The 27,435-nt window shown below is 44.9% G+C and overlaps 1 protein-coding gene across 6 annotated transcripts in view; it reads left to right on the top strand.

Moving 5' to 3' along the window:
* MICU1 (mitochondrial calcium uptake 1) overlaps positions 1-27,434 on the top strand; it is a 90,994-nt gene extending 63,560 nt beyond the window's left edge. For all 6 annotated transcript variants that reach the window (XM_042862795.1, XM_042862794.1, XM_042862797.1 and 3 more), the window contains 6 exons: positions 614-696; positions 5,012-5,209; positions 14,631-14,768; positions 20,459-20,567; positions 25,496-25,585; positions 27,100-27,434. In XM_042862795.1, coding sequence (XP_042718729.1) covers positions 614-696; positions 5,012-5,209; positions 14,631-14,768; positions 20,459-20,567; positions 25,496-25,585; positions 27,100-27,260 — 779 coding nt within the window. In that variant the 3' untranslated portion in view covers positions 27,261-27,434. The remainder of the gene's footprint in view (positions 1-613; positions 697-5,011; positions 5,210-14,630; positions 14,769-20,458; positions 20,568-25,495; positions 25,586-27,099) is intronic.
* Position 27,435: the final 1 nt, after the last annotated feature.

The raw sequence follows: 27,435 nt of genomic DNA, 5'->3' as shown, positions 1-27,435 counted from the left end.
CACGCAATTCTGGCTAGATAAAGCCTAACAACATAGAAGAAGTGCAGTGAAAAATAGGGTGCCACAGTCTCATTTGGGTTCCAGCTGGTGATCTCCAGCTCATGTCTGATCTGTGTTATATCTGTACTGAAACAGGGTTGGTAATGATTTGTTTAAATTTGCACAGTGACAGGAGCTTGAGTCTGGAAGAGAATTACCCAGAGCCCTGTCCAGCTCTGTACCAGCAGCTGCTGCACAGAGCACACAGGGACATCAACTGGCCAAGTGTGTATTACACCATGCCCAACAGGCTTCAGTTCCTGCTGTGGTGTCACTTGCTTTTGATTGCTCATTACAGATATGAGATGATGTTTTGCTTTCTTGCCTTTTCTATCTATTAAAGGAATACTACATTTTATTTTTTTTTCAAGAAACGTTTTTCCCCCAATCTCTGTATCTAGACTACTGTTAAAAGCAGCACTGTGACACTTGTAAAGGCTCCTGAGAGCTGCGTTTTCTCCTTAAAAAAAGCATTGTAGAAATCTACTTTCAGATGGCATCATTCTGAGCTTGTGACTCCTGCCTTGTTTTGAACTTGCGTATTTTCTTTAACTTTTATGTTTCTTCCACGTAGCTCCCCAAAGGAATTTTGAAATTGCCTTTAAGATGTTTGACCTGAACGGCGATGGTGAAGTGGACATGGAAGAGTTTGAGCAGGTGAGTTGGATGGCGGGTTGACTCAGTGCTGCTATGTCTTAATTGTACCAGCAGCTCTTCTCCAGGATTTATTGTGATTTATATTTTGTGGTTACTGCTACCTTACATCTTTTCCTCCTGTGCTCTGCTTTTGTGACTTGATTTCTGCTCTTTTTTATTTAAAAAAAATATAATTTTTCATTGAGCCAGAATAACTTTAAACTTGTTTCCAACGATTTTGTCCCAAAGGTATCATTGCAAAGTGTCATTTGTAGAGTGTCTGCTGCTCGTGTCAGAGGATTTTGATTTTACTTTCTCCTGTGGCTTTTACTGAATTTATTACTTTTGTCTTCACATAATAACAAGAGCTAATCTGCTTCTAAGAGGAATTTGCCAGTTCATTTCAATGTAAACATAAAAATATTTATTGAGGGGTGTTTCCATTAGTTTTCCTTTGCTTCCTGCAAAGTTTCATTAGCAGAGAGTTTGCAGGCTGACTTTTTAAAGAGCTTAGCCTGTGTGTATGATGCAAATGATACCTTCATATATGGTGTGACTTGTGATACTGCAGCAGCAAGAACAGATTGAAGTGAAGACCTGGGCGGTCAGTGGGGAAACAGTCTGACCTCTCCAGCTGTAGCAGGACTCAGCTTTTCCCTCACCAAGATTTGGAATGTTGCATCACTATCTGTTATCTCATCTGGCAGATATCCATGGGGCCTCAGACACTGTCTCTTATTCCACATTTCTTGGGGCTGAGTGTTCAGTGGGCAACTGGAAGATGTTGCATTTAGGCAAAGGAGGAGACTCTATGGTCAGAAAAAATAACCTGCCTTTACTTTTACTTATTTACTTACAAATTCTTACTTACAGGGTTGGTTGAATGAGTGGTTAACTACAGACAAGTCTGTGAGAGGTCGTGGTTAGCTGTAAATGGAAAGAGCAAGTAGCCAAGCAGATCTGTTAAACGTACCCCATTGCTTCCAATCTTCTGCTGCCATCCTCAAATTATTTCCTACAGCTGTGATATTATCAGTTTGCTCCAGAGCTGTGCAATTTATCTGATTAGCTGTGGTTTTAGGTGCAAGATTTGGACTGCAATAGCAGCAGTGTGCTTTATTTCCAGTGTGACACATCTTGAAGGAGTGGTGTGTGACATAAATTCGGGAGTTGCCTTTGAGTGCAAATTTGAATTCACAGCACTGTCCGTGTTGTTGTGCTGTGTAGCACTGCCTTCCTAACTGATTTAGCTTAAATAGGAAATGAAGAATTTTTCATAGTCGAGAATACTGTTCTTCCTTGTAAGTTTGAGAAGTAAATGAATGTAATAGTACTGCACCACAGGCATCCAGTAATATTCAACAATTCAAAAAGGTACTTTGCAGTAGTTACTAATGTTCTAAAGTGAGGTCGATGCACAGATAATTGAATTTAAGGAAGGTGGAAAATAGTTAACTGCTTGCTAAAATTGCAGTGAAGCCAAAGCATTAGCACAGGTGTCACGCTTGGCTTTTTTGTTCCGTGGGTAAAGAAAGAAGGAATGTTTCCTCAGGATGCCTATTTTGGAAGTGCTTGGAAAATGAAAGTACAAAATAGATTTAAATAATCTCCAATCATCTGGTAGAATTAAATTATCTCAAATATCAGGAAGTTATCTGTGTGTTAAGCCATACAAAAATCCCTGGGAAGGAGAACATATTTTTGTTAAGCTTGTTACGTGCGTCACTGCATCTATATAAAGGAATAAAATTACTGTTTAGCATCAGGATGTATTGGTGAAGACTGATCTTTCCAGAGCCTTTGAGTCAAAGGATGCAGGAGCTGTTTTAGAAAGTGAGAGGAGCATGGCAATATCAAAACAAGGAGAAGTGTCTGAGAACACAAGCTTTTTGACTCGAGCGCTCAGTGAAATCAAATTGCTGCCATCTGCTCTGGGCAGATAACGCTATAACCAATTTGCTGCACTTGGCAAACACAATTAAGGTAAACACATCGCTTCGGTGGGAGGCACGTCCTCTTTTTGTGTGTGTATAAATGCAGATGTAATCATTTATAAAATAAACGCACTTTTTTCTTCACTCCTTGTGGTAAGGCCTCGGTAAGAGCACAGAGGATGGTGGGCTTTGAAGATCTGTGCTGTGAGCTGGGCCTGGCAGGAGCAGCTCCAAGTGCCCCATTCCTGGGGAGCGTACTGCTAGAGGTAGAGCAATGCTGTTTTGGGGCAAAGGGAAAGAAATGGTTTGGCTCAGTGTCCTGCCTTCCTGTTGACTATGGGCATGGATTTCATGCTCCTTTTGGAGAGAATCAAAACCAGGTTTGTCTTTTCGTTAACATCTGAAAACCTGGAGTATTCGTCAAGGAAAACAGTCACTCAGTAATGCAGCTGATGTGTGAGTTAGAGGCTCCATTGCCTAACAGGAAGGTATTAATTTCTTGTGCCTCAAGGAACAGCCACAGGTCGTCTTTGTGTTGATGCGTATGCTCAGTGTGAGCACTGAATTGCTTGCTGCCTGCATCACTGTCATTTTTACCTTTTCATCCTCTGGTATATAAACCAGAAATTGGTGGGCTGCACTTCTATTTTTAATTAAAATGTTGGATGAAAAGTATTTAACATGCAGGCAGCGTTACTTTGAGTTTCTCTTCAAATCATTGCTTTTAACTATTTTCATTGATTGTTTTTATTATTTTTTCCTCTTGTGTGGTACAAAAGATGAAACAGATCAAACACTTGGGCTGAAATATGTTTTAAAAAAAAACAAAGAACACAGCAGTGAAGCGTCTGTGCAGAACTGCGATCGATGAGGTGCGGGGGAGGACAGCGCTGGCTGGGCTGGAGAATGTACGGCGGGCGCCTGTGCTTCTGGCTATCAGAATTACCCAAAATAGGGACCAGGCCAATTGTTTTGGCTCCGGTGCCCACAGATGGATGTTCAGACTGTCTGGTATTTGCTATGGATGGGAGGGAAAGAGGGGCACGGGTCTGGCTGCAACTGTGAGATGCCGTCTGAATCACACTCAGAAGATGCACTGTCACTCAGCCTGCAGTGTGGTGAGCGTTTGCTTTGCAGAAGGGGCAGGTTTACCAGCTGGTCATAAACTGCATTGCTTCAGACAGTTTTTAAATATTTGCCTGGAATGTGCGTGCAGAGCTCACAGTTGAAGTGGAGCACAAAGCAAAAGGAGGAGCTGCTATTTACGTACCAGAGCAGCATTACAAACCAAAGGGCACCTCTTTCCTCACATCACAGTGCATACTCAAACAAACAAAAAAAAACCCTTGTTTCTTTGTTTTGACCTGTGACTTCAGATGTTCCTTGCAGTGAGCTTGGGAAGGATACACAACATTCTCCAGAGCATCTCCTTTGGGACTGTAACAAGAAAATGTAACATCCTGTATACTGCCTTAACAAGGTTCCAGCATCCTTTTGACAGCTGTAGCCATGTGCAGCTGCTGCCTTTGCTTTTCATTCCTTCCAACATGTGCTGGTAGGACGAGGCTGAGGACAAAGCCATGGGTCTTGTTGGAGCTCCAGAAAGCCCCTTGGAGCTTCTCCCTCTGCTCCCACTGGGGCTGGGCCGTACAGTGGAAGAAGTTGGCTGTCACATGGAGAATAATCCTCCTTAGAATAATGAGTTCTTGAGGGGTTTTTGTGTTTTTTTTTTTTTTTTTTTTTTTTTTGCAGCTGTCACATCCTTCAGTTTGATGTTTTGCCGTATGTTGGGGCTGGTGAACTCATCCTGGGTGTCCTTGCCCTGTGTTGTACCACCTGCTTGAGCTGTGTGGGCCTTCCAGACAGCTCAGGAGGAGGAGGATGTTTACAGTGTTGGTATATTTGGTGTCCATGGCTGCTCCCATATCCTTGTCTTCTTGCTTTCTGAGTGATTTACTTAGCCTCTTGACTGCTGATCTTGACCAGGACATCTATGCTGAGTGGTTTGCTATGGTTCCCAGAACAGAGGTTTTGCAAGATATTGCTGTTACAGTGCATGATTTCACATTTGGCTGTGTTGGGGCAGATATGTCTGCTGATAACTCAGATATTTTGCAGTGTGTGTTGCTGTGCTGGAGGCCTGTTTTTGTCGATACAATCTGAAGAACCCTTTACTCTGTGTTGGACAGGACCTCTCTGTGGCTCAGCCTGCTCTAGTGATAGAGGAGCTTAAAACTGCAGCAGAGAGCCTTTGAGTATTTAAAAAAACAACAACTGAACTTGTTTTGTATACAGGGGGAAGGAAACATGATGTGAGCAAGGTGGACCTCGTGCTGGCTAACCAGGATTTACAATTCCCCCTGGTGGTTTTTGTTCTAGCATGCTCCCTCTTGTTTTTTTAGGTTCAGAGCATCATTCGCTCTCAAACCAGCATGGGCATGCGCCACAGAGACCGGTCCACGACTGGGAACACCCTGAAGACTGGCTTCAACTCAGCACTGACAACCTACTTCTTTGGGGCAGATCTGAAGGGGAAGCTGACAATCTCCCACTTCCTTGAGTTCCAGCGCAAACTGCAGCACGATATTCTGAAGCTGGAGGTAAGGCTACCTTACCAAGGCAGGTTTGTCTCATTCCTGAGCAGACTGTGCCCTGAAGGACCGGGGGTTGTCGTCTTCCCAAAGCTCTTCATCTGTGCTCATTCCTTCTTTGCTTCACTACTCTGAACGTTTCTGCTGCGTAAGCATTCAAGCCTTCTTTGAATCTTCTAAATACATGTTCTCTGCTAGGTGACCTCTGTTATAGTGTACATTAACCCAGGATTGAATAAGAAATGTCTGTCTGTTCTGAATCTCCTGTCATTCAATGTGTCCTGAATGCATCCTTATTTTTCCATTACTATGAGTTAACAGCAACTCCCAGACTCCTCCTGGTCACATAACTTGACTTCAAGTATCAACCTTCAACATTTGGTTCTTTTAAGTAATGTGAATACAGGAACAGCAACAGCAGATTTCTTGGTGTCTGTCTCTGTTCCCAAGTGGAACTGATTCATTTAATGCATTGCCTTTCACTGGAAAAAGCCTGAAGGTTTGAGTTGCCTTGAGCAAAGCCAGGTTCTTCTTTGAATCACAAGTGAGGATTTTGTGCTCAGGAAGATCCTCTCACAACCATGATATGCTAAGGTAGTATTCAGAGATTGCTGGTGTTTCTGTCTGATGCATAAATGTCCACGTGCTCAGGCTGTGTGATTCAGCTAGTACAGCTTTTTAATAGGCTGCTATCAAATCGGTCTCTGTGAACTGAACCTGAATTGATTCCCCCTTTTATTTGGAGTTTTACAAATGTAACGAACTGACTCAAGGACTAAAGCCTTAATGAGGGCAATTGTCCAGCTAGTTGGACATTTAACTTCATTTAAATGTTCATTAAAGCTGGCGGCAGGGCTGTGCATTTGTAGGGGGAGTAGAGTGGTGGTGGAAAAATGTTCTCAGTGGACTGGAAAGTGTTGATTCTTCAGTTCCTCTACAAACTGAAAATCAATGAAATAATTTTTAAGGTTAAACCAAAGATAAAACTTGAAGGGAAGAGGTCTAGAAATCTCTCTGTCCTTGCTTGCCATTCTGGTGTGGTTTCCCACTGCCACTTTCTCTCCAGTGTTTGGCAGTGATCAGGCACTGAACTATTTTCTCTAACCCAGTGCTGGAGTTGAGTGGTTCGTCTGTGGGTTCTCACGTTGCTCATTAAGAGGCAATAGGATTTTTTTTTTTTTAGCTTTTCATACTTGTTCTTTTCCTTCAGCAACAGTTAAGTACTGATTTTAGTTCTTAGTGTTATCAGTCAGTTGTGCATCTTTCTGATGAATGTTAGATGCCTTTCTAACAAGTTAACTGTGCACAGCACAAGGTACTGATGTCTAGGTATGTTAATGAGTATGCAGCCTTGAACACAGTCCATGCTGTGTGATTTCTATGATTTTTATGATCTATGCTTTTTATGATTTCAGCTGAAAATTTGACCTGTGCAGTGCTGATTTTGTTCTGCCAAACCTGTGGGGTTTTTTTTTTTCCTGAATTCAGGATATTAAAGCATCTGATTTTTCTGTTTGTCATTCTCACTGATTTAGGCAATGCAGACCTATTTCTGTCCTCAGTGTTACATAACGTGGCCTCTCCTCCAATGCTTTTATCTTCTCTGACATTATCTCAAACCTTCTCTCCTTGCTTCACGTTTGATGGTTTTATTCACGGTGAAGTGGCTTTTCACGCAATGCCTAGTGGGTTCACGTCGTTCCTTTTCTAAGGAGTGCTCTAATGAACACAGCCTCTTAAAATGTGATAAGACAGATCCAGGCATATCTGCAGTTAGTATACAAGAGGGTCAGTTTCTTCTTCTGGCTGTGGAGGTAGAATGGTTTCTGACCACCTGAACCCATTTTCTTCTTACTGGTTTTGTTGTTTTTTTTTCTGCTTACCAAAATATTCATGCAGAAACTTTCTGAGGATGATTGGGTCAGACAAAGCCTCAGACATTTCCTATTCTGTTTGGGTGAAATGCTGACAGCGTGTTTAAGTAACCGTAGCGACTTTCTTCCCTTTTGCTTATTGTTTTGATGAAAGTACATTTTCCATCACTTCATGAGAACTCAGCAATCAGCTCAGCTATGAGGGAAAAGATGAGAAATGTAACCACAGCCAGAGGGCAAAGAGAAGCTTTTAATGACTTGTTATAACTTTTTGTGGTTTGGCTGCTTCAGTGGTTTCCCTGATATCTCACTGCTTTTTCCTATTGTCTTCCAGAGCAGAAAGCGCATGCAAAGTGCTGCTGCTTCCTCCATGACAGGTATCAGTGCCAGCTCTGCCTTCTGAAACTGGTGCCTAGAGGTGTGAGCGGAGCTGGAATCCTTTCTGTGTTGCATGTTGATATGGATTAGCTAAGGCTGCATGCCTTAGACCTGGTGCCTTGGAGACCAACCCAGCAACAGGGTGGGACCCTAAACAAATATTTGGCTTTTTTTTCTTCATGTTCTGTTGTATTAGCATCTTTGGAAGAGCTCCCTTTTTTCCTATCAGTTTCACAAAGGGTGATAAGTTGGGAGTAAAAAGGCAGTTCAGGCTCTGCAGCCAGTATGTCCCATATGCAGTATTTCATAGAATCATAGAATCACCAAGGTTGGAAAAGACCTAAAAGATCATCCAGTCCAACCGTTCACCTATTCCCAATAGCTCCCACTAAACCATGTCCCTCAACACAACATCCAGCCTTTCCTTGGACACCCCCAGGCTCGGTGACTCCACCACCTCCCTGGGCAGTCCATTCCAGTGCCTGACCACCCTTTCCAAAAAGTAATACTTCCTCATGTCCAGATTTGTCTCAAGTAGTGCTGTTTTGAGTGAGTTCTGTGAGTTAGGAAGATGGATAGTTCTTGACATCATCACTTCCGCTATTTCTGCTTGATAGTATCTGTTCCAAATCTTCCAGTCTCCTTGGTCCTCTTGGCCTGAGAGACCCAGCCAGCCTGTGTCTCTTCCAGCCTACGTTTTTCTGGGATTCTGTAGGTAGATATAGGAAAGTGGTAGCCCTTTGCTTTCCACATCTGTGTCACCTCTCTGCTCTCTGAAATGCCACCCCAAACCTGCTAAGAGCAGTGATTCAATCTCCACACTTAGTTTTGTTATGTTTCCCCAGCTCTCTTATTGCCACCAATGAGGTACATGCCTGTGGTATCAAACCAGCTCTGGGACTGTAAGATGAAAAGCAGGATTCTGAAAATACAGCTGAGGTGCCGTGTGTCACTGGTCATCTTGAAAATTCTGACTTTGTGCTGTTACGTGTGATGTGAGGTGGTCTGAGCAGCTGCTTTACCCTTTTCACTCCCTCTTCTCTGCTAAACTGATTTAAAGTGCAGTTAACTTATTTTCTCTTGGTAAATTGAGCTCCAAGGCCAAGCAGAAACAGTATGAACTCTAGCAGGCAGTGAAAGACTTGTACTCCTGTTGCAATAAAACTGCATGCATTGATTCCACAGAGACTTTTATTGGGATTTCCGGACTGATGGCTTGGTTACGTGCAACCAGCCAATGGACTTTGCTGCAGAGAGATCAGGAGCTCATTACATTTCTGAACTTTGCATTTTCCTTATTCAGTGGGCATGTGGGATGGAGGAGCTCCTCTGCTCCTCATGTCTGGGTACCAGGAGTGTTGCCAAGGCCACAAGTGACAGTGATGTAGTCAGGGCAGAGAGCAGCAGTGGTAGTTGGGCTCTTGGCTGGCAGAGGAGGAGCCGTGTGCTCTGTTTCATCTCACTCTGCCTCTGGCAGTCAAGTGAATGCTTCTCTCTAATTCATCAGACATGAGTATTACAGATTCCTCTCCTTTACATTTTTCTCATTTCATTCCCTCAACACTTGAAATTTCAAAATGCAGATCCTTTCAGAGCTGGCAGGAAGTTATTTTGATTCATGAGGATGAAGGTAAGGTACAGCCATCTTTATGTAACCTCTTTTAATTGCTCATTAAAGCGTAACAAGTTGCTGGTGGTTGGAGTTAATTTTTCCCCTTGCAGGCAGTGGTTCTGTGCCAAGGCCAAAGAAATGTCAAAAGCATCTAAAAGCACTTGTTCTGCAGGGATTTTACTGCTGCTGACATGCACATTTTTAACCTTGCTGCTACGTATTCATGTAAGCTGCTTTCGGAGAGCAAAGGGAGGGAAACCATTCAAAAGATTTTTCCTTTGTGAAAGTGGCTTACCTGTCCACTGCACCATGTCCCCCAGTGCCACATCTGAATGTGAAGAACAGTTACTTGTTTCTGTGTGTTATCTAGCTCTGGAATGACTTTCTTGGACAGCCTGGTGTGCAAGGGTGGTGTCCAGAACAGCTCAAATGTGACTGTTTGGAGACCTCTGATTTTCCAACTAAAAAGTATTTAGAAACTTTTGCCATGCTTTCTCTTCTGGAGTTAATTTGGTGCCCTTTCAAGCATTACAGCTTCCTCCCAGACTGTTCTTTTTTTTCTGGACAGATGAGGTTGCTGGGTTTTAGGAAGATGAACAGTGCTTTTCTTCTCTGTCAGAGTTGTATATGCAACTTGATGAGATCCTGGCAGTGTGCTTCTTTAGAGCAGTAAACAGAACCAGTGCTTCAGCAGTTTGCAGATAAATAATGCATTACAGCCTGTCCAATAAAGCTTTGAGCGAATACTACTTTAAAGAGTCAGAGATTGTGAATCTGAATATTACCCCACAAATCATTATTTCCCAGATCCCTTTGGCTCCTTATTACACACACTTTGCTGCCTTTCTAAACAGGTCACCTTTCTCAAGTATTCTTAAAACTGACAGAATTAGCAATATTTCTGTTATTGATGCTTGTCTAACCAACATTAAAAGTTCAAAAATTATCCTCTGTGCTCTTCTCTCCACCCAAAAGCCCTTGTAGATTTTTTTCTTGCTATCTCAATGGGTAATAAGAAGCACGTGTACATTTCTTTCTTAGGTGCTTGCTTTGAGATTTTAGGGACTCTATGCACTGTTTGTTTTTCTAAAAGAAGCCTTCCTAGCAATTTAACAGCTTGCTAAAATGCAGCTGGGTAGGAACATGTGTAAGAGGATAGGCGTTACGCTGCTGGGCTGCCTGGCTGCAGTTTGTTCATCTTTCAGAGATATCTGCATCAAAGTGTAGAAGATAGGTTTAGGAGAGTTCTGAAAAGTAAGAAAAAAAAACAATAACTTGAAAATGCTGACTCCTGCACTGCACAGATGCTGTGCTTTGTGCTTAATCTCCCTTTTAAAGCTGTGCGATGTGACCACGTTTCATAACCGTCCCTGGTTTACAGACCAGCGCAGTCATGCAGCAGCTCTCAGCAAACCCGTGTGGCTCAGGATGCTGTAATTATATTGTCACAGGGTAAGGCAGTGCAATAGAGATGTTCAAGTCCCACCGTGAACTGAGTGTCTGGGGCTGCTGGAAGCATTGCTGAGAAAAGTAATACCAAGCAGAAGACTCCTGTGCCTGTTGGAGCTGGGAGTTCAAAGCCCTGTGGTATTTTCCAAAACTAAAAACTATCAGGAGTTCACTATCTATACCATTTCTCAGCTCTGATTTCCACAAGCATGGCCTCTAAGTAGATTTGAGGGGTGCTGTGTTTGCTTGAGAGCTGTTCTGCAGCCAGCACTATTTTAATTTCCATGGGTGTGCAGAGTTCTCTGCCCAAGGCGGTGATGTGTGGGACACTCCTGGCTGTTTGACATGAGGGGGTCTCTGGCAGCAAACCAGGACTCAGTTTGTGCTTTGGCATCGGGCTGTGGCCAGGTTCAGGCTGCAGAAGATGGTCTGTGCAGCTGAAGAGAGAGGAGACTTCTTTGTAAACCACATTGCAGTATGTGAAGACTGATTTTGTTAAAGAAATGTGGGGGCTCTGTTTTTCATGGAATTCTGGAAAACTGACATTGCCTTGGAGTTTTATAATGAAGGCAAAGGCTAAGAAATAATACAGTTCCTGCTGTTAGCAATTTCTTGGTTGCCTACTGCTCACTTGGTTCTCTGGGAGGCCTCCTGCTTCCACGGGAGCATACTGCAAATGATGGCAGGTAGTGGTAACACAGAAATAAAGAGAAGCCAGTGCAAAGTGTGCATGTACTTCCTTTGAGTCACAGCACTGAGTAGAATCAGCCTTGGCTCATGTTGACTCAAGCTATGCACTGCTGTCAGGAGTCTGTTTTTATTTTTGTTTTTAATTTAGTGGGTCTTTATGGGCTTGAATTTGGTGTGCAAACAGCTTGGGAGGTGTTGAAGAAAGTCAGAGCTATGTTTTCATCAGCACATCTGAGGTTCTTGCTGATTTGGGTGATGTGTATTTGGCTTTGGTTTAAAAACCAAATGGCAACATTCCCTGAACTTTGTCTGCAGGCTGCAGGTGGTGCTCAGCTGTCCCTGGGTGTCCAGGCTTTCCAGCACTCCCCTCAGGCAGTGCAGACATGGTGCTGTTTTGCACACTTAGGTCTGGTGGCCAGATCACTGCTTCTTGCTTTGAAGCAATTCCTGGCACTCATAGTTGCTCAGGAGCAAGGGTTTCAGCACTAGGATTTTAGGTGTTCTCGGAGTAAGATTAAAAAAAGCACCAATAATATAATCTTGAAGTTTTCTTTCCAAATCACTGCAGCGTTGTGGCTGAAAGCAGTATGGAAGCAGGGCAGGAAGCAGCAAAGCAGCCCTGCCCTGAGACCTGCAGAACCCAGAATCTGCAAGCAGCTCCTAGAGATGTGATGCTGCTGTGCCTTAAGCTCTTAGCTTCATACTCACTCCTGCTTCCCCATTCTTTGTCAGAGCTGAGAACTCCTCATTTGTGAGACAGATGGCTTGAGTTCTGGTGGCATTGGCCATGTCCACTTCCTGTGTATGGGAGGACCCAGAGCAGGTCCTGCTGCCTACACCAGGTGGCTTTGTAGCCTTGGAGCTGCCTCATTACCCAGCCATGAGTGCTGCAGCTGGTGGCAGCAGAAGGAGGATGAGAGGAAATTAACTTCTGTGTACAAGAAGTCCCAGCGTTTTCCTGAACAAAGATGCTTTTTATGGTGTTGTCTCTGAAGTGGCTCAGGCTGGGTGCTTTTCAGGGGCTGGCAGTTGATTTCCCTCGGGAACAGGTGGATGGGATAGTCAAAACAAGCAGTGAAGTCTGGGAGCAGAGTGATTACAGGTCTGTCATTCTGTGGTGAATTCTTGCATTGCCTTTCAGTGAGGAGTTCTGCAATTAAGGGGATGCGGAAACAGAGAAAACAATCTCTTTTTATTTGCCTTCTGCTTTCCTCACTTGAAGTGTTTCTTGTATGCATCGAAGCAAAAGAGGGTAGTCTGTTATTCAGACTGAAAGCTATGTTTAACATTATCGTTAGAGATATAAGAAGCTTCTCTTAGAGAAACACGGAGATGTTTTTCACACCTAATTTTTTGGTGTGGGGAAGAAAAAAGGGTATTTTAAATGTGTTTTTTCAGCTTATAGGTAGTCTCTTTAATGGCTGGTATGGACATGGGCTGACTGCATGGATCGGGCTGCTCCAGATTGGCACTGGGACATCTGCTCCGGTGACTTATGGCTGTACCCATTTCTTCTGCCTTTCTCCTCTTTGGGGAGCACATTCAATTGTCCTGCATATCCCACCGCCTTCTAATGACCATCAGTATTGCCTAATATATTTTAGGCTAATTTCCACAGCACCTCAGGTGACACTGGAGAGTGCTGTACCTCTAAGTCTTGCAGCCTTACTGTTGTGCACATGCAGAATCCACTGCTGGCACCAAGTGGTGGTGGCTGGAAGCTGTCCAGCAGCACCGGGCTCTCCAAGAGCTTTTCCAGCGAATAACTGAGGGTGCCTTCACTGTGCCTACTGCCTAACAGAGTGAACCAGTGGCTCTGAAATCTCGATTTATAACTGGAAATATGCTGTTAATCATGTAGGAGAAGACACATGCCTGCATCCTGGCATGTAGCTGGAAGGGGCTGCTGCAGCTGAGTGTGTGTTTTTTAGATGCTGAAAACAAGGTTCTCACAAATCATTTGAAGCTAAGCTTTGTGTGTTTGATGAAGAAACACCCCTGGCAGCATATCAGGGAAAAAAAAAATTACTATCTCAGGAAATGTGTTTTGTTGGTGACTTCTAGGAGCATGGAGCTTTGATCCAGGAATGCTGGCACCTGTGAAGCCTAGAAGTGGAAATGGGGATCGCAGCAGCCCCTGTTGCACTCATCCTCTGTTTTTCTGCAAAGCATCAAGGCTTATTTTAAAACCAACTTTTGTGTATTTGCTTAAACTCCTTTTTTCTTCTCACTGAAATTTTTATGTCTTCTGTACACGATGTTCTCTGCTCATTCTTCCCACAATTAACTTAAGTGTATCTGACACCAGCTGGAGGCAAGTTTTGAACTTCCCTCACCCTTTCCTATGTTGCTGCTTGGTACAAGGGTGGGGTTGGTTTTTTTTTTGTTTTTTTTTTTTTTTTTAGCTCAGTTGTGATTGTACTTGAGACTGTAACCCAGCAGACAGCAGCTGCTCTGTAACACTGGTGTTTGTCACTCCCCTCCTTGGCTGTCCCTGCAATGCATGCCACTGTGTGAGCGCGTATAGTACCTGGCTGCCAACTATTGACTGGAGGCATCTGTGTTTTGGTTAAATGTTTCTGTTTCCCCACCTGGGAGCCACACTGTCACCTCTCAATGCAGAGCCAGATACAGTGCTGCTGCTCCTCTGAAAGCTGAATCAAGACTTTCCTGAGAAATGCACCTCTTCAGAGTCAATTTGAGATCACGGGCAGAGCTGCTGCCTTTCATCCCCCACTCCCACCTTGATCTCAGCTGGGTGCCTTGCTGGCTTTGTGCTAGCTGTGTAATTAAGCACATAAAAGCGATTGAGGCAGGAATGGTTAACACAGCCATGTTATGTCAAATTAGTGTTACTCTTGAGATAAATGAGTTGTTCCATAAGAGTTCAAAAATTAATTCTGTTGTTAAATGTCATCGTCGGGCTTGTAATCAGCTGTACGTTTTCCCGTGTATTTTATGGAAAGCAAATAGGGGATTCTGAATGCTGAAACTGGAGTCTTTTGAGCAAGTGGGAAGAAGCTGCTGCAACACAGTTATTCAGGTGTTTGTCCAAGCTGGAAGGCCATGCAAAGTGCACCTTAGTATTTTTTTCTTGTCTCACTTCTTTGGAGACCTGTGGGCACAAGCTTAGTTTCAGGTTAAAATAATCATCCTGCTTTTTCAAGTTCAGTTCTACAAATAGCTTCCAATAAGATGAAACATATAACTGAAATAAGATGGGAGGACTAGGTGTGAAAATTTCTCAAGAAGTTGCCTGTGCAAAGAAGTATTGATTCTGATGGAAACAGTCCTGGAGAAGCAACTAATCAACTGTGCGGGGATTTCTTCTCTAAGCATGTCTGCTATGATGTTTATTTGGTGTTACTATACCTTTTTTTTTTTTTTTTTTTTTACACCCTTTTTTGTCCTCTTTTTTTCCCTGCAGTTTGAGCGGCACGACCCAGTGGATGGGCGGATCACAGAGCGGCAGTTTGGCAGCATGCTGCTGGCCTACAGCGGGGTGCAGTCCAAGAAGCTCACTGTCATGCTGAAGCAGCTCAAGAAACGCTTCCAAGATGGGGAGGTCAGTCAAATTTGAGAATCTGAGGGGGCAGAGGAGCAGGCAACCATCTCGCACCGTGCTGAGAGATGAGCTGCTGAGTCGGGTTCAGTGGGTACCCTTATAGGGGAAAATGCACTGATGGTCTCTTCCACTGATTTGTCTGAACTGTGCATGGCTGAGTGATGCTTTGTAGCAGAGATGAATGCAACCCCTGAAGATTTCATGCCCTTGTGAAGGGCTGAGGACAGGAAATGACTTTCCTAAGCAATTGGTTGACATGCAAAGCTCTATCCTCCTGTAACGAGCCATCCCTGTCATCCAGAGAAAAGCAGTCTGGAGAGGCATGCTGACTTTGCAGATGATGAATTCTCCCCAGGAGCAGCAAGATGCAGGAGGTGGGAGTGCAGTAATCGTGTCCTGATCAGGGTGTAGGCTTCTCCCTACTGACAGTTTACAAAGCTTATGTTTAGGAAGCAGCACTCTGGATCTGAAGCCAGAATAAATGCTGAAGATGTGCACGTAATTACTGGCTTGACCTTGGTTTAATTAACTGCTCTGGTTGGGCAGTTTATTATTTAGTTATGAACTTATGTGAAAAATGGTTTGAATTACTTACGCTTTAGAGAGGAATAAGGCTGCACATTCTGCACCAGTTAATCTAGTAAGAGACCTTGGAATAAAATATGCATACTGAAAAGGACATGTTTCATCAGGTAAAATAAGTATGGTGTGCTGCAATACTTCAGTATTAGAATTTCATGTCTACTTCAGTTAAAGGTGGATTTTTTTGAACTAGGTTGTAAACATACAACCAAAATGAGAATGGATGGAAGTCCTTTGCACATTGGGTTGGCCTGACTCTTAATGCAACTTCCTCACAAAATCAGATCTGATGTTTATTTCTAGGAAGTTCTAGATGCAGAATGTGTTGTAGGGCAACAGAAGAGGACAGACTCCAGCCAACACTGTCTTATGTGGGGGGCTGTAAATAAAACTGTCCTGAACTCCTGCAATGTTCAGGAATCCTCAGTCCATACGAAGCTGCATCAATGACTTTTTCTCCTGTCTTTTCTGCTGGTGTTGGGGCTACAAAGGAGAATTTGGGCACACTGAAGCAGCAAGGCAAAAACACCAGTAGGTCTCTGTTGATATACCCTGAGAGCAAGCTCTTGTCAGCGTTAGGTTATTGGGACTTTTCCCACTGACAGTGCTGCAGCCAGGTGAAAACCTCTGATTTAGCTGGGGGCCCATCTGTAAGCAGCTGTGAATGTGGAAGGTGTGAACCAGGACTTTCAGCCACAACTGACTTTTCTCATCTCAAAAATTAATGTTCACTGAAGACATAATCTTCATAATCAAAACTCTTGATGTTATACTGGTCAGAAATAGCAAGCCTGCAGCATCCATGAGCCTCAGCATAGCTCATGTACTATTCCACCCCGGGTGGTGCTCCTTGGGAGCATTCCTTTGGGAGCCGAACAAGCAATGTCAAGTGAGTTTTCATCTCTCCCGACACAGTGCAGAGGCTCAGCACATTCGGGCATCCCTGAAATGCCTCACTCAACTGGAACTTCATCAGCAATCCAGTTCAGAAACATCTCATCTGTTGTAACTCTTAGGGAGGTCTGAGCTCGGGTGCTTCTGGGATATGTTGTTTGTCACAGTAAACAATGCCTAAAAGCAGGAAGAAATTGCCTGTCAATACATGAAAATCTCACTTCCCAAGCTGTTGGTCACTAGCTTTAATAAGACTATCAGTGTTTCCGAGGGTGCAGTTTTGAGTCCATTTATTGGATTTTTGAGTGAGACATTGTGGGTTTTACTCCTCTAGTACTTCTGCTCCCCTTGAGTTTTAACAGGAATTATTTGATTTCTTGGGGACAAATACTTTGTGACTCTGATGTCTGTGGAATAGAAAATATCTGCTCAATTGTTACACTCTCAAACTGCTGATTCTCTGCTGTGATTGTATATGTATGTGGCACAGTAGCCAGGTGTATGAGAAATTAGAGGGAGTTATTCTTGGAAGGCTTCTTACAGCAGATGTTCCTTTCCTTCCATGTGTCAATCAGAAACCTGACATCTGTGACAGAGAAAGAACTTTTGTTTTCATCTTATTCCTCATCCCGAAGGCAGCCAGATTGCGTTTCTATTTGTAGGTAACAGACAGATTCTGAGCAAGTCTCTTTATTCATTCCAGTAACTTCTAAGGGGAAGAAAGAAATGTTTCCAAGAAACAGAATTGTTAGAAATCCTATAATTCTTTAGGCTGGGGGAGATGAAGCAACCAAATCCTAAAATGAGACAGCCCCTCTATTAACAAGATACACATTGGTTTAGGGAGAAGTAAAGAATGCAAGGAGTGGCAGCTTCTTTACACAGGAGCAGATAAACCTTCTAATCACCAGCATGCTCAAAGCCTGTGCTTGTACAAGACAAATGCAGCACAACATTTGCCTGTTTTGGCAGGCCTTAGCTCGCAGACAATCCAGCCTGGTGCCTGACATCGTTTTGTCTTTTGTGCAAGATTTTGTACAAGAGAACCTCTTCCTGAAAGTATTTGTTCTTCTCCTGGGGTGTTGCAGAGGATCGTATGCTTTGCTGGTTTGTGTGCAGCATTTTGTACCTGTGTACTCATGTGCTTTTATTAGATCACACAGTTGCAGCTGTCAGTGTTTTTATGTCACTTAAATTTTCCTATCCTGTTAAGACTGCCATAGCTAGAATCACATTAATTGCCTTTTGAGCTTCCAAACTAATTTATTCAGGGATGTGCTTGCAGAGTTGCCCTTGTAAATGAGTGTGGCATTAAGCTCTTCACTGGGAACAGCAGGAGCTCAGTGCTGGCAGTGCTTCTGCAACTGAGACATCTGCAGAGCCAGCGGCTGCTATGTCGTGCTTTGCTTTGCTCCTTGCCTGTGGAGAAGGAATGGAGCTGGTGCTCTCCCATGCCTCTCTTTGGGTCCCAGTCCTCAAAGAGATGCTGAAGCCACTCAGCCACTTCACCATTTGTCCTGCAATTGTTTCCCATCACCAGACAGCTTCTTGGTCACAGCGGCTTGATGTGAATGTTCTGAGGGAAGTTTTTCTTCAGATCCCTTCATTTCATGCTTTAAAAGTCATGTTAAAGCATTATCCATGTGGTTTATTAACCTGCTGCAATCTCACCAAAAGCAGCAGGAGCTGTGAGTTGTTCCTTTCCAAGTGGGAATATAACTCGGGGCAGCGTGGTGTGGGGAGGAGATGGCAGGAGCTGGACCATAACTATGTTGCAAGCTTTTAACCCAGCATTACCTTAGAAATTGAATTGAACTCAAGTGCTTTCTGATTAAATCGCTACATGTTGTCTACCACAATTATCCATTCTGGGCATAGTGACCCTGTCAGCCTCCAGATCATTGCAGCTGTGGATTTAGGTGAACTTTTACCCCCCTTCTAGCATCGTTGTTCTGTGTTCCTGTCATTGAGTATGGTGTATTTTCTTATGTAATTGATTGCCTGCTCTCACTTCTATGCTTGAAAAATCCCACTATGCTCCGCATACCTGAACTCCTCTGTATGTTCACTGGAGCTGCTGCTTTATGTAAAATTGTTTATGATGCACTCCCTTGAATTTTACTCACGCTGCTGCTTTCTTCCTAGTAAAGGACTTGTGTTGTCTAGAGTATTTGCAAGAAAGCTATTTGGTTTATATGTCCCTAACCACCAGGAAACCAAGCTGGCTATTCAGAAGCTGTTGATCCAGGTCATCTTCTGTATGTGCTTCAGGGCTGTTGGCTGCCTGGGGCTGTGCAGTGTAGTTTTGTGTTGAGATTTCATTTTCTTAGTCTGACAGCAGAGCAAGGGAAAGAATGGGTGAAGGACTTGCACTGCATGCTATTTCCTTACGAGCAGAAGGAATGAAAATTCAGGTGGATGCAGCAGAAAGCAGATATATGTGGAAATGGCCCTGAGGAACAAAAGGGAGAACCTTTGGCAGGTTTGTGTCTGGTCCTTTAGCAGAGATGTGAGTGACTTATGGAGAGCTGAGCAGTGCTGACAGACACAGTGACAGGGCAGATAAATCCCCGTATTCGGCTGCTGGCTGATAGCGATCATTCATTGCTGTCAGCTTGTCAGCACAGTTCTGCAGCTCTAAAGTTTTAAAGAATTGGGAAGGTGTCGTTGTTGCTGCCAGCTTCAGTGACAGAATTAATTAGTTCTTCAATTCTGTAATACCAGCTGGATTTTTGCTGTGGAGATTCAGTGTGTGTGTGTCCCATGAAAGCCTGGGGTTAGTAGGACATTTCCACGTATCATTAGTTTTGCTTTCCAGCAATGACAAGGACCACAAGATTGTATGTAAGCAGGTAATTTTCTGTGCTGCTGGCTGAAACAACAGCAACCACCACAAGCTGCTGAACGAGGGGCCACTTGGCATGAAGATAAACACTTCTTGGTCTCGATGCTGGCCAGGAAAATGCTGTGCTGGGACTCTGGTTACAGTGGTTGTTGGGGTACATCGTGGCCACTGTCACAGCCATGGGATGTCATACAGTCAGTAAGTCAGAGCACGATGTCTTCTGCTGGCCTGAAGGTGGCTGTGCAGATCCTAGCTCCCACAGGATTTCTGAATTGTTAGTGCTCTTCTCAGTCACAAACACCCAGCAGGGAGGTGCTGAGATGGGTTGGTGTCTGAATTGCCAAGATCTGTTCTCTTCTAGCTCTGTTGTATAAAGCTTTTGTGCAACTTTCTGCAAAAGCACCTGATGTTTTCTTTTGCTGGAGCATCATATTTGATTCTGCCATATGCTGCTGTTAGCATACATCTTGAGAAGCAGAGCAGGTACACATCTGAAGAAAGTCCCCTGTGCTGTGAGTAGGGATTTTTTTTTTTAGGTCTGTTGTTCACGTCTGCACTTTGAAACCTCATGCTTTGTGGTTTGGATTCATGAATCCAGTGTTGATAAACCCTGCTGCTGCAGTTGGTGCACATGGTTTGCAGCATGCATCAGCCATGCACAGTCATTACTCAGTTACATGGAGAACAGGAACAAGCTGAAATACTTCTGAATAGTCTACAAGTTTTCTGCAGTTCTTTTTACAGTTCTAGAGTGTCTGTAGGAGAAGATATTAAAAAAAGAAAAGCTTTATATTTATTAAAAAAAAAAATCACTTCCCTGATAGGAAATTGTTGGGAGCAGCTTGAACAGGGTGACAGCAAACTGTAGAAGTTTATATTTGGCAGCACCAGCTGCAATGTGTACACTCTCATCTGGACTCTGAAGCCGTGCCATGTTGTGCAGTTGTGGTTTCAGTATCTTGGTGCATCTATCTCTCTGGGTAGGTGTGGCAGGAGGGGCTGAGTCAGAACTCCTGTGACAGGCTGATTGATCAGTGCAGGGAAGGAGGCTGGGTGGCTGTCCCTGCTGTGATGGAGCACTAGCTCAGGTGATCTGGAGGCTGCAGCTCTCAGCGCAGCCCTGCTCAAAGGGTCACTGCAGTTGAGCTGTGTTTTGCAGCCAAATGGATCTAGGAGCTGAGCTTCCCACCAGCTGTTCTGCTTGTGTGCTGTACAGGTAGGTAGGGCAAACAGACCTTCAGCACCCTGTAGCCAAGCTAGTTTAAGCACATCTTGTGCATGAACCTACCTGTAGTGGTGCCTCAAACCTCTTGCTGTTGCGTCACACTCTGCCTTTCCTGTCACTTAAGAATCTCTTTTTCCATTGTAGGGGCTGACATTTGAGGAGGTGGAGAACTTCTTCACTTTTCTGAAGAATATAAATGACGTGGACACAGCATTGAGCTTCTACCATATGGCTGGAGCTTCACTTGATAAAGGTATTAAAGCTTGTGAGGCACACAGACTGTGAGCATGAGGCAGTGCAGCTTGTACCGTGTGGTTGGGCTTAGAGCTGGCCAGCGAGCCCTGTCTGATGGATTAAATGTGTCACAAAACAGCAGCTCTTCCCTGTGATGAGAGGTTTAACTTACTGCAGTGCATGGATAAACAGGGATTTGGGGTTTTGTACTTCTTCCATTTTAGAGTGGAAAAAAATGCTGAAATGTATAGCCTGAATAGATCAGTAAGCTGTGATAAAGCTCTTCAGAACTGTTCAGGACAGATGTATACAGAGGCAAAGCAAACTCCTGAATATATCACCAGCCCAAGCATCTCAAGGTTTCTTCTCCAGATGAGTCTTGGGAGGGACATCTTTCCAACCTTTTACAAACACTTGAAAAAAGTGTTGGAAATGACAAATGGTGTTTTAAGAAGTTTTCTTGCAGGTTCTCTCCTGCAGAGGTCTTTGGGCATTAACCAGCAGTGGGGCTGGTAGTACGCACTGTACAACCTCTGGTTCCTCTTTGCTTCACATTAAGATGCTTTGCTCAGAAAGAAGAGCCACATGCTGCATTTCTGGTCTGAAATCCAGGCACCTGAATTTGGGGCTCCACTGAGTTCCTGGGCTGAGCACTGAAGTCTCTGTCTAGAGTTTTAAGTTTCGTGGAAGCTCCTGTCTTTTAACAAGTTAAAGCAGCTGCAAAATCAGATGTTTCAGAAGCAAGTAATTTATCCAGTTGTTGCAGGAATGTTAGGGTATGCATAGGTTCTTAGACAGTGGAATTGCTATAGGAGTTACATCTCTTCCTGCATGCAACAACAGCTCTCCTCATCTCAGAATTTTGAGGGGAATCATCTATTGTCTTTAGGTCACTGCATCTTAAGACTTAAAGTTAAAAGGACTGTGTAGCTACCGGGCTTTTTCCCCTTCTAAATTGAAAGTAAAAATGAGCAAGAAGTACCTTATATGAAATATGGATGTGCTGCTGCTGTGCAGAGCCCTATCTGCAGTGTGGTGATAATAGCCTAGCAAATCCAATTTTCTCAGCATCTACAGTAAATTAGCAATTGCCCAGTCACAAAATATGTATTTGTGGAGTACTTAAGTCCACGTGCAGTTGGTAAATCAGTGTGATTACTGTTTAATTACATACAATTAATGAGCTTGTGCTGGAGCTACAGCCATTGATCGAGGTCTTTTGGCTGAAGGAAGCAGCCGTGGGAGGCTTTATGCTGCTGTGTTCTGCCAGGAGTCTTCCAGGTCTGTTGCCAGGAGTCTGCAGGGCTGGAAAGCCACAGGGAGAGGTCTGGTTGACAGTGGCACTGTGCAAACTGGGGAGGAGTGGAAAAAGCCTTAAAGTGTGGGGGCTCCAGAAGCATCAGCCACCACTCCTTTGCCATTCACAAGTTTAAGCCATTCCTGCTTTGGAAGGAGAGCTGTGCTGTAATTCCCAGCTCAGTCCATGTCTGGCAGCTGGTGTGAGTTACCCCTCTCCTCCATCTGCACTGCCCAGCCCAGAGATGCTCCTGCGAGTTGTGTCAGGAAGCACAAGGAAGGCTTTATTGCAGCTTTAATGAAGGTGCAAATCAACCTGCAGCAGTATGACTGGGTTTTGCAGCAGTAATCTGTGTGCTTGCACAACTAAATGCAACACATTTCCCATATGCATGCTCATTCTCACCTCATCTGGCTGTTACACCCACAAATCAAATCAGCAATAAGTGGGCTGTGCCTCTTCCAAAAGCCAAGTTCTTATAGGATTGCTTATTAAAAAGCAACAGATACAAAAAATCATTCCACCTTGTGAAGGAGCAAAAGGACAGTTCGTGTCCTTGCTGCTAACCTCATGCAGGAGACTGGCTGTTAGTTTCTGAAAGTGCTGCTTAATATGAAACAGCCATAGCTGGGCAACTCCTTTTTGGTGCTGAATTAAGGAAGCCTCTTTTAAAGAGGATGATAAAACTGACCCACAGACTAACATGGAGATTCCTCATTTGTCCTCTGGTTCCTCTGTAAACACACAACCATCATTCCCTTAAATCATAAACGGACATTATTGAGCACACAGCCCCAGGCAGTTCGCTGGAGCGTGCAGCTGGCAGCAGGCTGGCACAGAATTCATTGCTGAGTCCCCTTCTGAGGTGTGGGTGTGAGTTGTGCTTCCTTGGCTGTTCACAGCCAGACTTTCTGAGCAGCAATCCTGTGGCATGGCTGCCCTGTGTCTTAAGGCAGGGCAAAGTGCCTTTGAGCAACTTGCATTAGAAACAAAAGGAAGTTGTATCCTTCAGCAGTAGGAGGAAATAGAGCCTTCCCATCCACTGAGATAGAGCATCTGTCTGTTGTTACTTTGGCCGAATCATTTATCTCAAGACCAGAGAAAAATGACATTTGCCATCTGTCTGGGCTCTGGCACAGTCCTGCCACACACAACTCTGTGTCTTGAGCACATCGTGGGGCATTGCTCAGGGTGATCCTGGGGAGCTGGATGGAAGAGAGAGCTGTCGTGAGCTAACCCTGCATGAAATGCTCCTATGGCTTATTAAAGAAGCTGGCATAAAGCTGCAACACTTGAAATCTTAAAAGAAAAACAGCTTTCAAGATATAAAAGTAGAACTAATATTTGATAATATAAAATCCTGGAGACATTCCTGCATAGAGATTGATGCAGCTATCACAAAATCCAAATTGGGAAAAGGCTGTTTGATGATATGTTTCCCCAGACAGCACCTGTTTCATTTTCTAAAACAGCAAAGAAATGACATACGTAGATTGATGTTACTTCTGTTTACCTTACTGAGACACCTTGTGCTCTGAGGCACTGGCGGCAGAGGAATGTGGGGTCAGAGCTTAAGCTGGCACCTCTCAGGAAGGTTTGTTTGAAAGGAGCTGAGAGATGCTGGGCTTTGAGCAAGCTGGCCTAGTGGAAGGTGTCCCTGCCTCTGGTATGGGGGTTGGAACTAAATGATCTTAAAGGTGCCCTCCAACCCAAACCATTCTACTACGGCATTCAGCATTGCTGCTTGAGGAAATACAGACTGGAATAGGCTCCTCAGGGAGGTGGCTGAGTCACCATTCCTGAACGTGTTTAAAATCTGTTTGGATGTGGTGCTCTGGGACATGATTTATTGGTGGGTTGTTAGAGTTAGGGTAGTATGGTTTGGTTGCAGTTGGACTTAATGATCTCTAAGGTCTTTTCCAACCTGAGCAATTCTATGATTCTCTGCTGCTGTTGGAGATGATTAATCTTGGATATATGGTGGCTTACAGCACTTAAAGCCTCTCTCCTTCCGTAAGCCTAGGTGTGCTAAAGCACCTCTGCAGCGCGTGCTGATAAGTAGGGAAAATTAAGCTGAGAGATGAGCGTAGATAAACTTTTTTGGTGGTGCTTTTTTGAAGAAGCACACAAAGATGAGAGCTGACCTCTGTACCACTGCCAGAGACTTATATGGTACCTGTGCAAACTCTTCTGTTTGGTAGGTGTGATGCTATTACAAAAACAAAGCTGTGTGAGAGCAGTGCTGCGCTTTGCTGTAACTGGAGAGACAGTTTTGCTCCAAGGGCAGTTCTCTTCTGGGGCTGTTTCTTTCTTTCTCAGGTTGGATATTACGAAACATTTATTCTCTGGAAGTACGGTAATGCACACGCACAGGCTGCCCAAGGAGGTGGGGGGATCTGTATCCCTGAAGGTGTTCGGAGCTGTGGAGATGTGGCACTGAGGGATGTGGGCAGGTGGGGCTACCTGAGATGATGCTGATTTGTCCCATGGGCCACAGCCTCCTTACAGAAAGGTATAAGGAGCTCTCCCCTTGTTGCCATGGTCTTCTGCTGCAGCTCCCAGTGCTGCAGCTGAGTTATTCCAGAGGTTCAGCAAAGCAGATGGGCAGCTTGCTGTGACCTTGCCCTCAGCTGGTGGGGCAGGAAAGCAGGGGGTGAAAGGTCAGCAAAGAGCAGCAGATCTGCATTGAAGGCATTTTGTGAGGGTCTGAAGATGTGGCTGGCATCGGCCCGAGGACAGCGTGACATAATCTAATTATACCATGTCCTCCTGTGCCTCTGACCTGGCATGCACCAGCCCTTGCTGAAAGATTTATGGTTTTATTCCTTTCCTGAAGTCAGGGGAAGCTGAAGTCAGCTTGGGAATTTAATTACAGTTTGTGAGCATTTGATGTCAGTGCGAGCTGATTAAATCCTGGGCCATTAACACACTTCTTTGTGGGGCTGAGGAATGCCATCACCTGGGTTTGTTTGTTTGACCACATCTCATCTTGGGGGCTGAAACTAATTTGGGTTTTCTTCAACACTGACTTGGAAACAGCTTTATTCTGGTAACAGTGGACAGGATTCCCTGCTACACCGCTCACTGCTCTGCTTTAGCTTCAAGGGCCAATTTGCTTTGGTGGAGTGCCACAGGGCTGTTGTGCAACTGGTTGGAAAGCAGCTCTTTAAAATTAAATATAGGGATCAAGCTGAATTTTGGGGCACACAGCACAGGGTAGCTCTCACCCTTGCTGGAAGGTTTCCTCCCAAGGCACCATTTGAATGCATGTCATGGTGATGCATCGCAAAATGAAATCGCTTCTGATGGGAGCCTTCAGTCATTCACCTTGGGTTTCAGTTCAACTGGGTGAAGGGTAAATGCAAACACATTTGTGCAGAGCTCTTCCGTTGCATCGAGAGGCTGGAGTGGAGTGATTCAGCCCCAACAAATGGTGCTGAGCAGGTTCAGAGCGACAGCAGAAGGCTGTCAGATTAGCACTAACGTATGTAGGGAACAGCTAAACCAGACCTGTGAGGCTCAGCAAAATCAACTGCATAACCCTGCACTGAATCTGTGGCTGCTAAAATGGAAAAGGGAGATTTTTCTGCCTGTTGTGGTGGCTGCCATGGGTGCTGGTGTCCCACTAACTGTGCCTTCCTCTCGTGCAGTGACGATGCAGCAGGTGGCCAGGACGGTGGCGAAGGTGGAGCTGTCAGACCACGTGTGTGATGTGGTGTTTGCGCTCTTTGACTGCGACGGTGAGCAACTGAGTGTCCTGTGACCACTGCTGGCTGCAGCCAGCATGGGTGAGAGCTAAGCCAGGGCTAGAAGTGCAGGGAGAAGGCTCCCACCATGGGAACTGCCCAATTTTGCTCAGAGTTTTTCTGTGCTAGCAGATGTCCATTTTGTGCTGAGCTTTGCTGTGTGGCCATAGGTCTGTAGCGGCCTTTCTGGGAAGGGTTTCCAGTTGTGCCCAGCTCCTAGTGCATTGATCTTAAAGCATCGCATGTGGAAGAAGTGTTGGATGCAGGCTGGCTGCAGTAGGAAGCAGCTTATCTCTTTCTCAGCAGATTGATGTGTTCAAGAAAATGAGTGTTTGTGTTGTAGTGCTGGAAATCAGCCGATCTGGTATTTTGTAGCTCCAAAGTCCTCTATAAATGCCAGCCTAACTAATTAATGGCAGCTCTGTGCCTTGCAGTAAACTTGGTGCTGCACCCACATGCAGGCTGCAAATGCTTTGGGGTAGCAAATACCTCAGTGCCCTGTATTGGGCTGAGGTAATGGGAATCAGTGGAATTGTTGATCTTGTGCTGAGATAGAGATACTTCAGACAGTACCTCCTGCATTGGACGTACTCTTTGAGGCCTTTGGGTGGTAACAGCTTGTTGTGCAGTGGGGCTGCAGACACCACTGCAGAGAAACACAAAGCAATCTGGCAGGATCTTCCCCAAAAAACACTGCTTGTAGGCCATGGTTTGGTTGCCATTGCTTCATTGGCATTTGGCATTTTACACCCACGGATGGGCATAGCAAGCTTCAGAGCAGCCTTTGAAATGTGTTGATGAAGGCAAGAGGAATATGCTTTTGGGCTGGGAGAAGCAAAACTCTGCAAAATTACAGTATCCAAACCAGAGCCCCTCCTGGTGCCCTGGTGCTGTGGCCCTCCTGCTCCGATGCAGTGGCGGCAAGTACTGCCAGGCTGCTGTTCCCTCATTTAAACAGGGACATAGAGAAGTGCCATCCCTTGCTCTGCCTCTTGGCTGCAGTTCCTCTGGGTTTCAGCTCCACCTGCTGGAGTGCTGCATTTGTTTTATTTTCCTCTGTGCTTCAGTGTCATTTCCCATCACATCCTCAAAGCAGACACTCAGACTGGAGTGAACCAAAGGGTACCCAAATGTTCTCCATTGGCATTCTCTTGTAGGAGGATCTACTAAATAGTCAGATAGCAAAGCTCTGGGGGGAAGAACTGTTGGTGGCCACTCGCTGTCTGTGAGGGAGACACGAGTGGAAATGCAGCACTGAACTCTTTGTGGCTTATAACTGCATTGGTGATTGTAGGCATTATTGCGGGCACCAGGGAAACTGCCGCTCACTCCTCAATACTTTGACAAGAGTTCCCTTGCCCAGATTTATATCTAGATGCGATGCAGAAAAAAGCACTTTGAGTTGAAGAAAGCGGCTCATTGAATATACCTTCCCTTGGGCCTGGGCTGGCTGCTCCTGGGTGCTGGTGGTGGCTTCACGTGTTCCTAACGCCTTCCTCTCCTTGCAGGGAATGGCGAGCTGAGCAACAAGGAGTTTGTGGCCATCATGAAGCAGCGGCTGATGCGGGGCCTGGAGAAGCCCAAGGACATGGGCTTCACACGTCTGATGCGCGCTATGTGGAAGTGCGCCCAGGAGACGGCCTGGGACTTCACCCTGCCCCGGCCCTAACGGGACACCGGCGCAGGAGGGCCGAACCAGCCAGGCCCTACCGCCGCCTGCCTCGTGCACCTCCCTCTTCTTCTCTTGTAGGAAAGGGGACGTTTGTGCTGCCCTCACCCGCAGGGCGGGGTTGACACGCTGTACCCGCTCACTTCTAGTTGCCATTACAAACCGCACGGCTTCT

The sequence above is a fragment of the Lagopus leucura genome, unplaced genomic scaffold (genome assembly GCF_019238085.1).
Source record: "Lagopus leucura isolate 7727_CA_CO unplaced genomic scaffold, USGS_WTPT01 Super-Scaffold_739, whole genome shotgun sequence".
NCBI classification, from domain to species: domain Eukaryota; kingdom Metazoa; phylum Chordata; class Aves; order Galliformes; family Phasianidae; genus Lagopus; species Lagopus leucura.
This window is presented reverse-complemented; position numbering and strand designations above follow the sequence as displayed.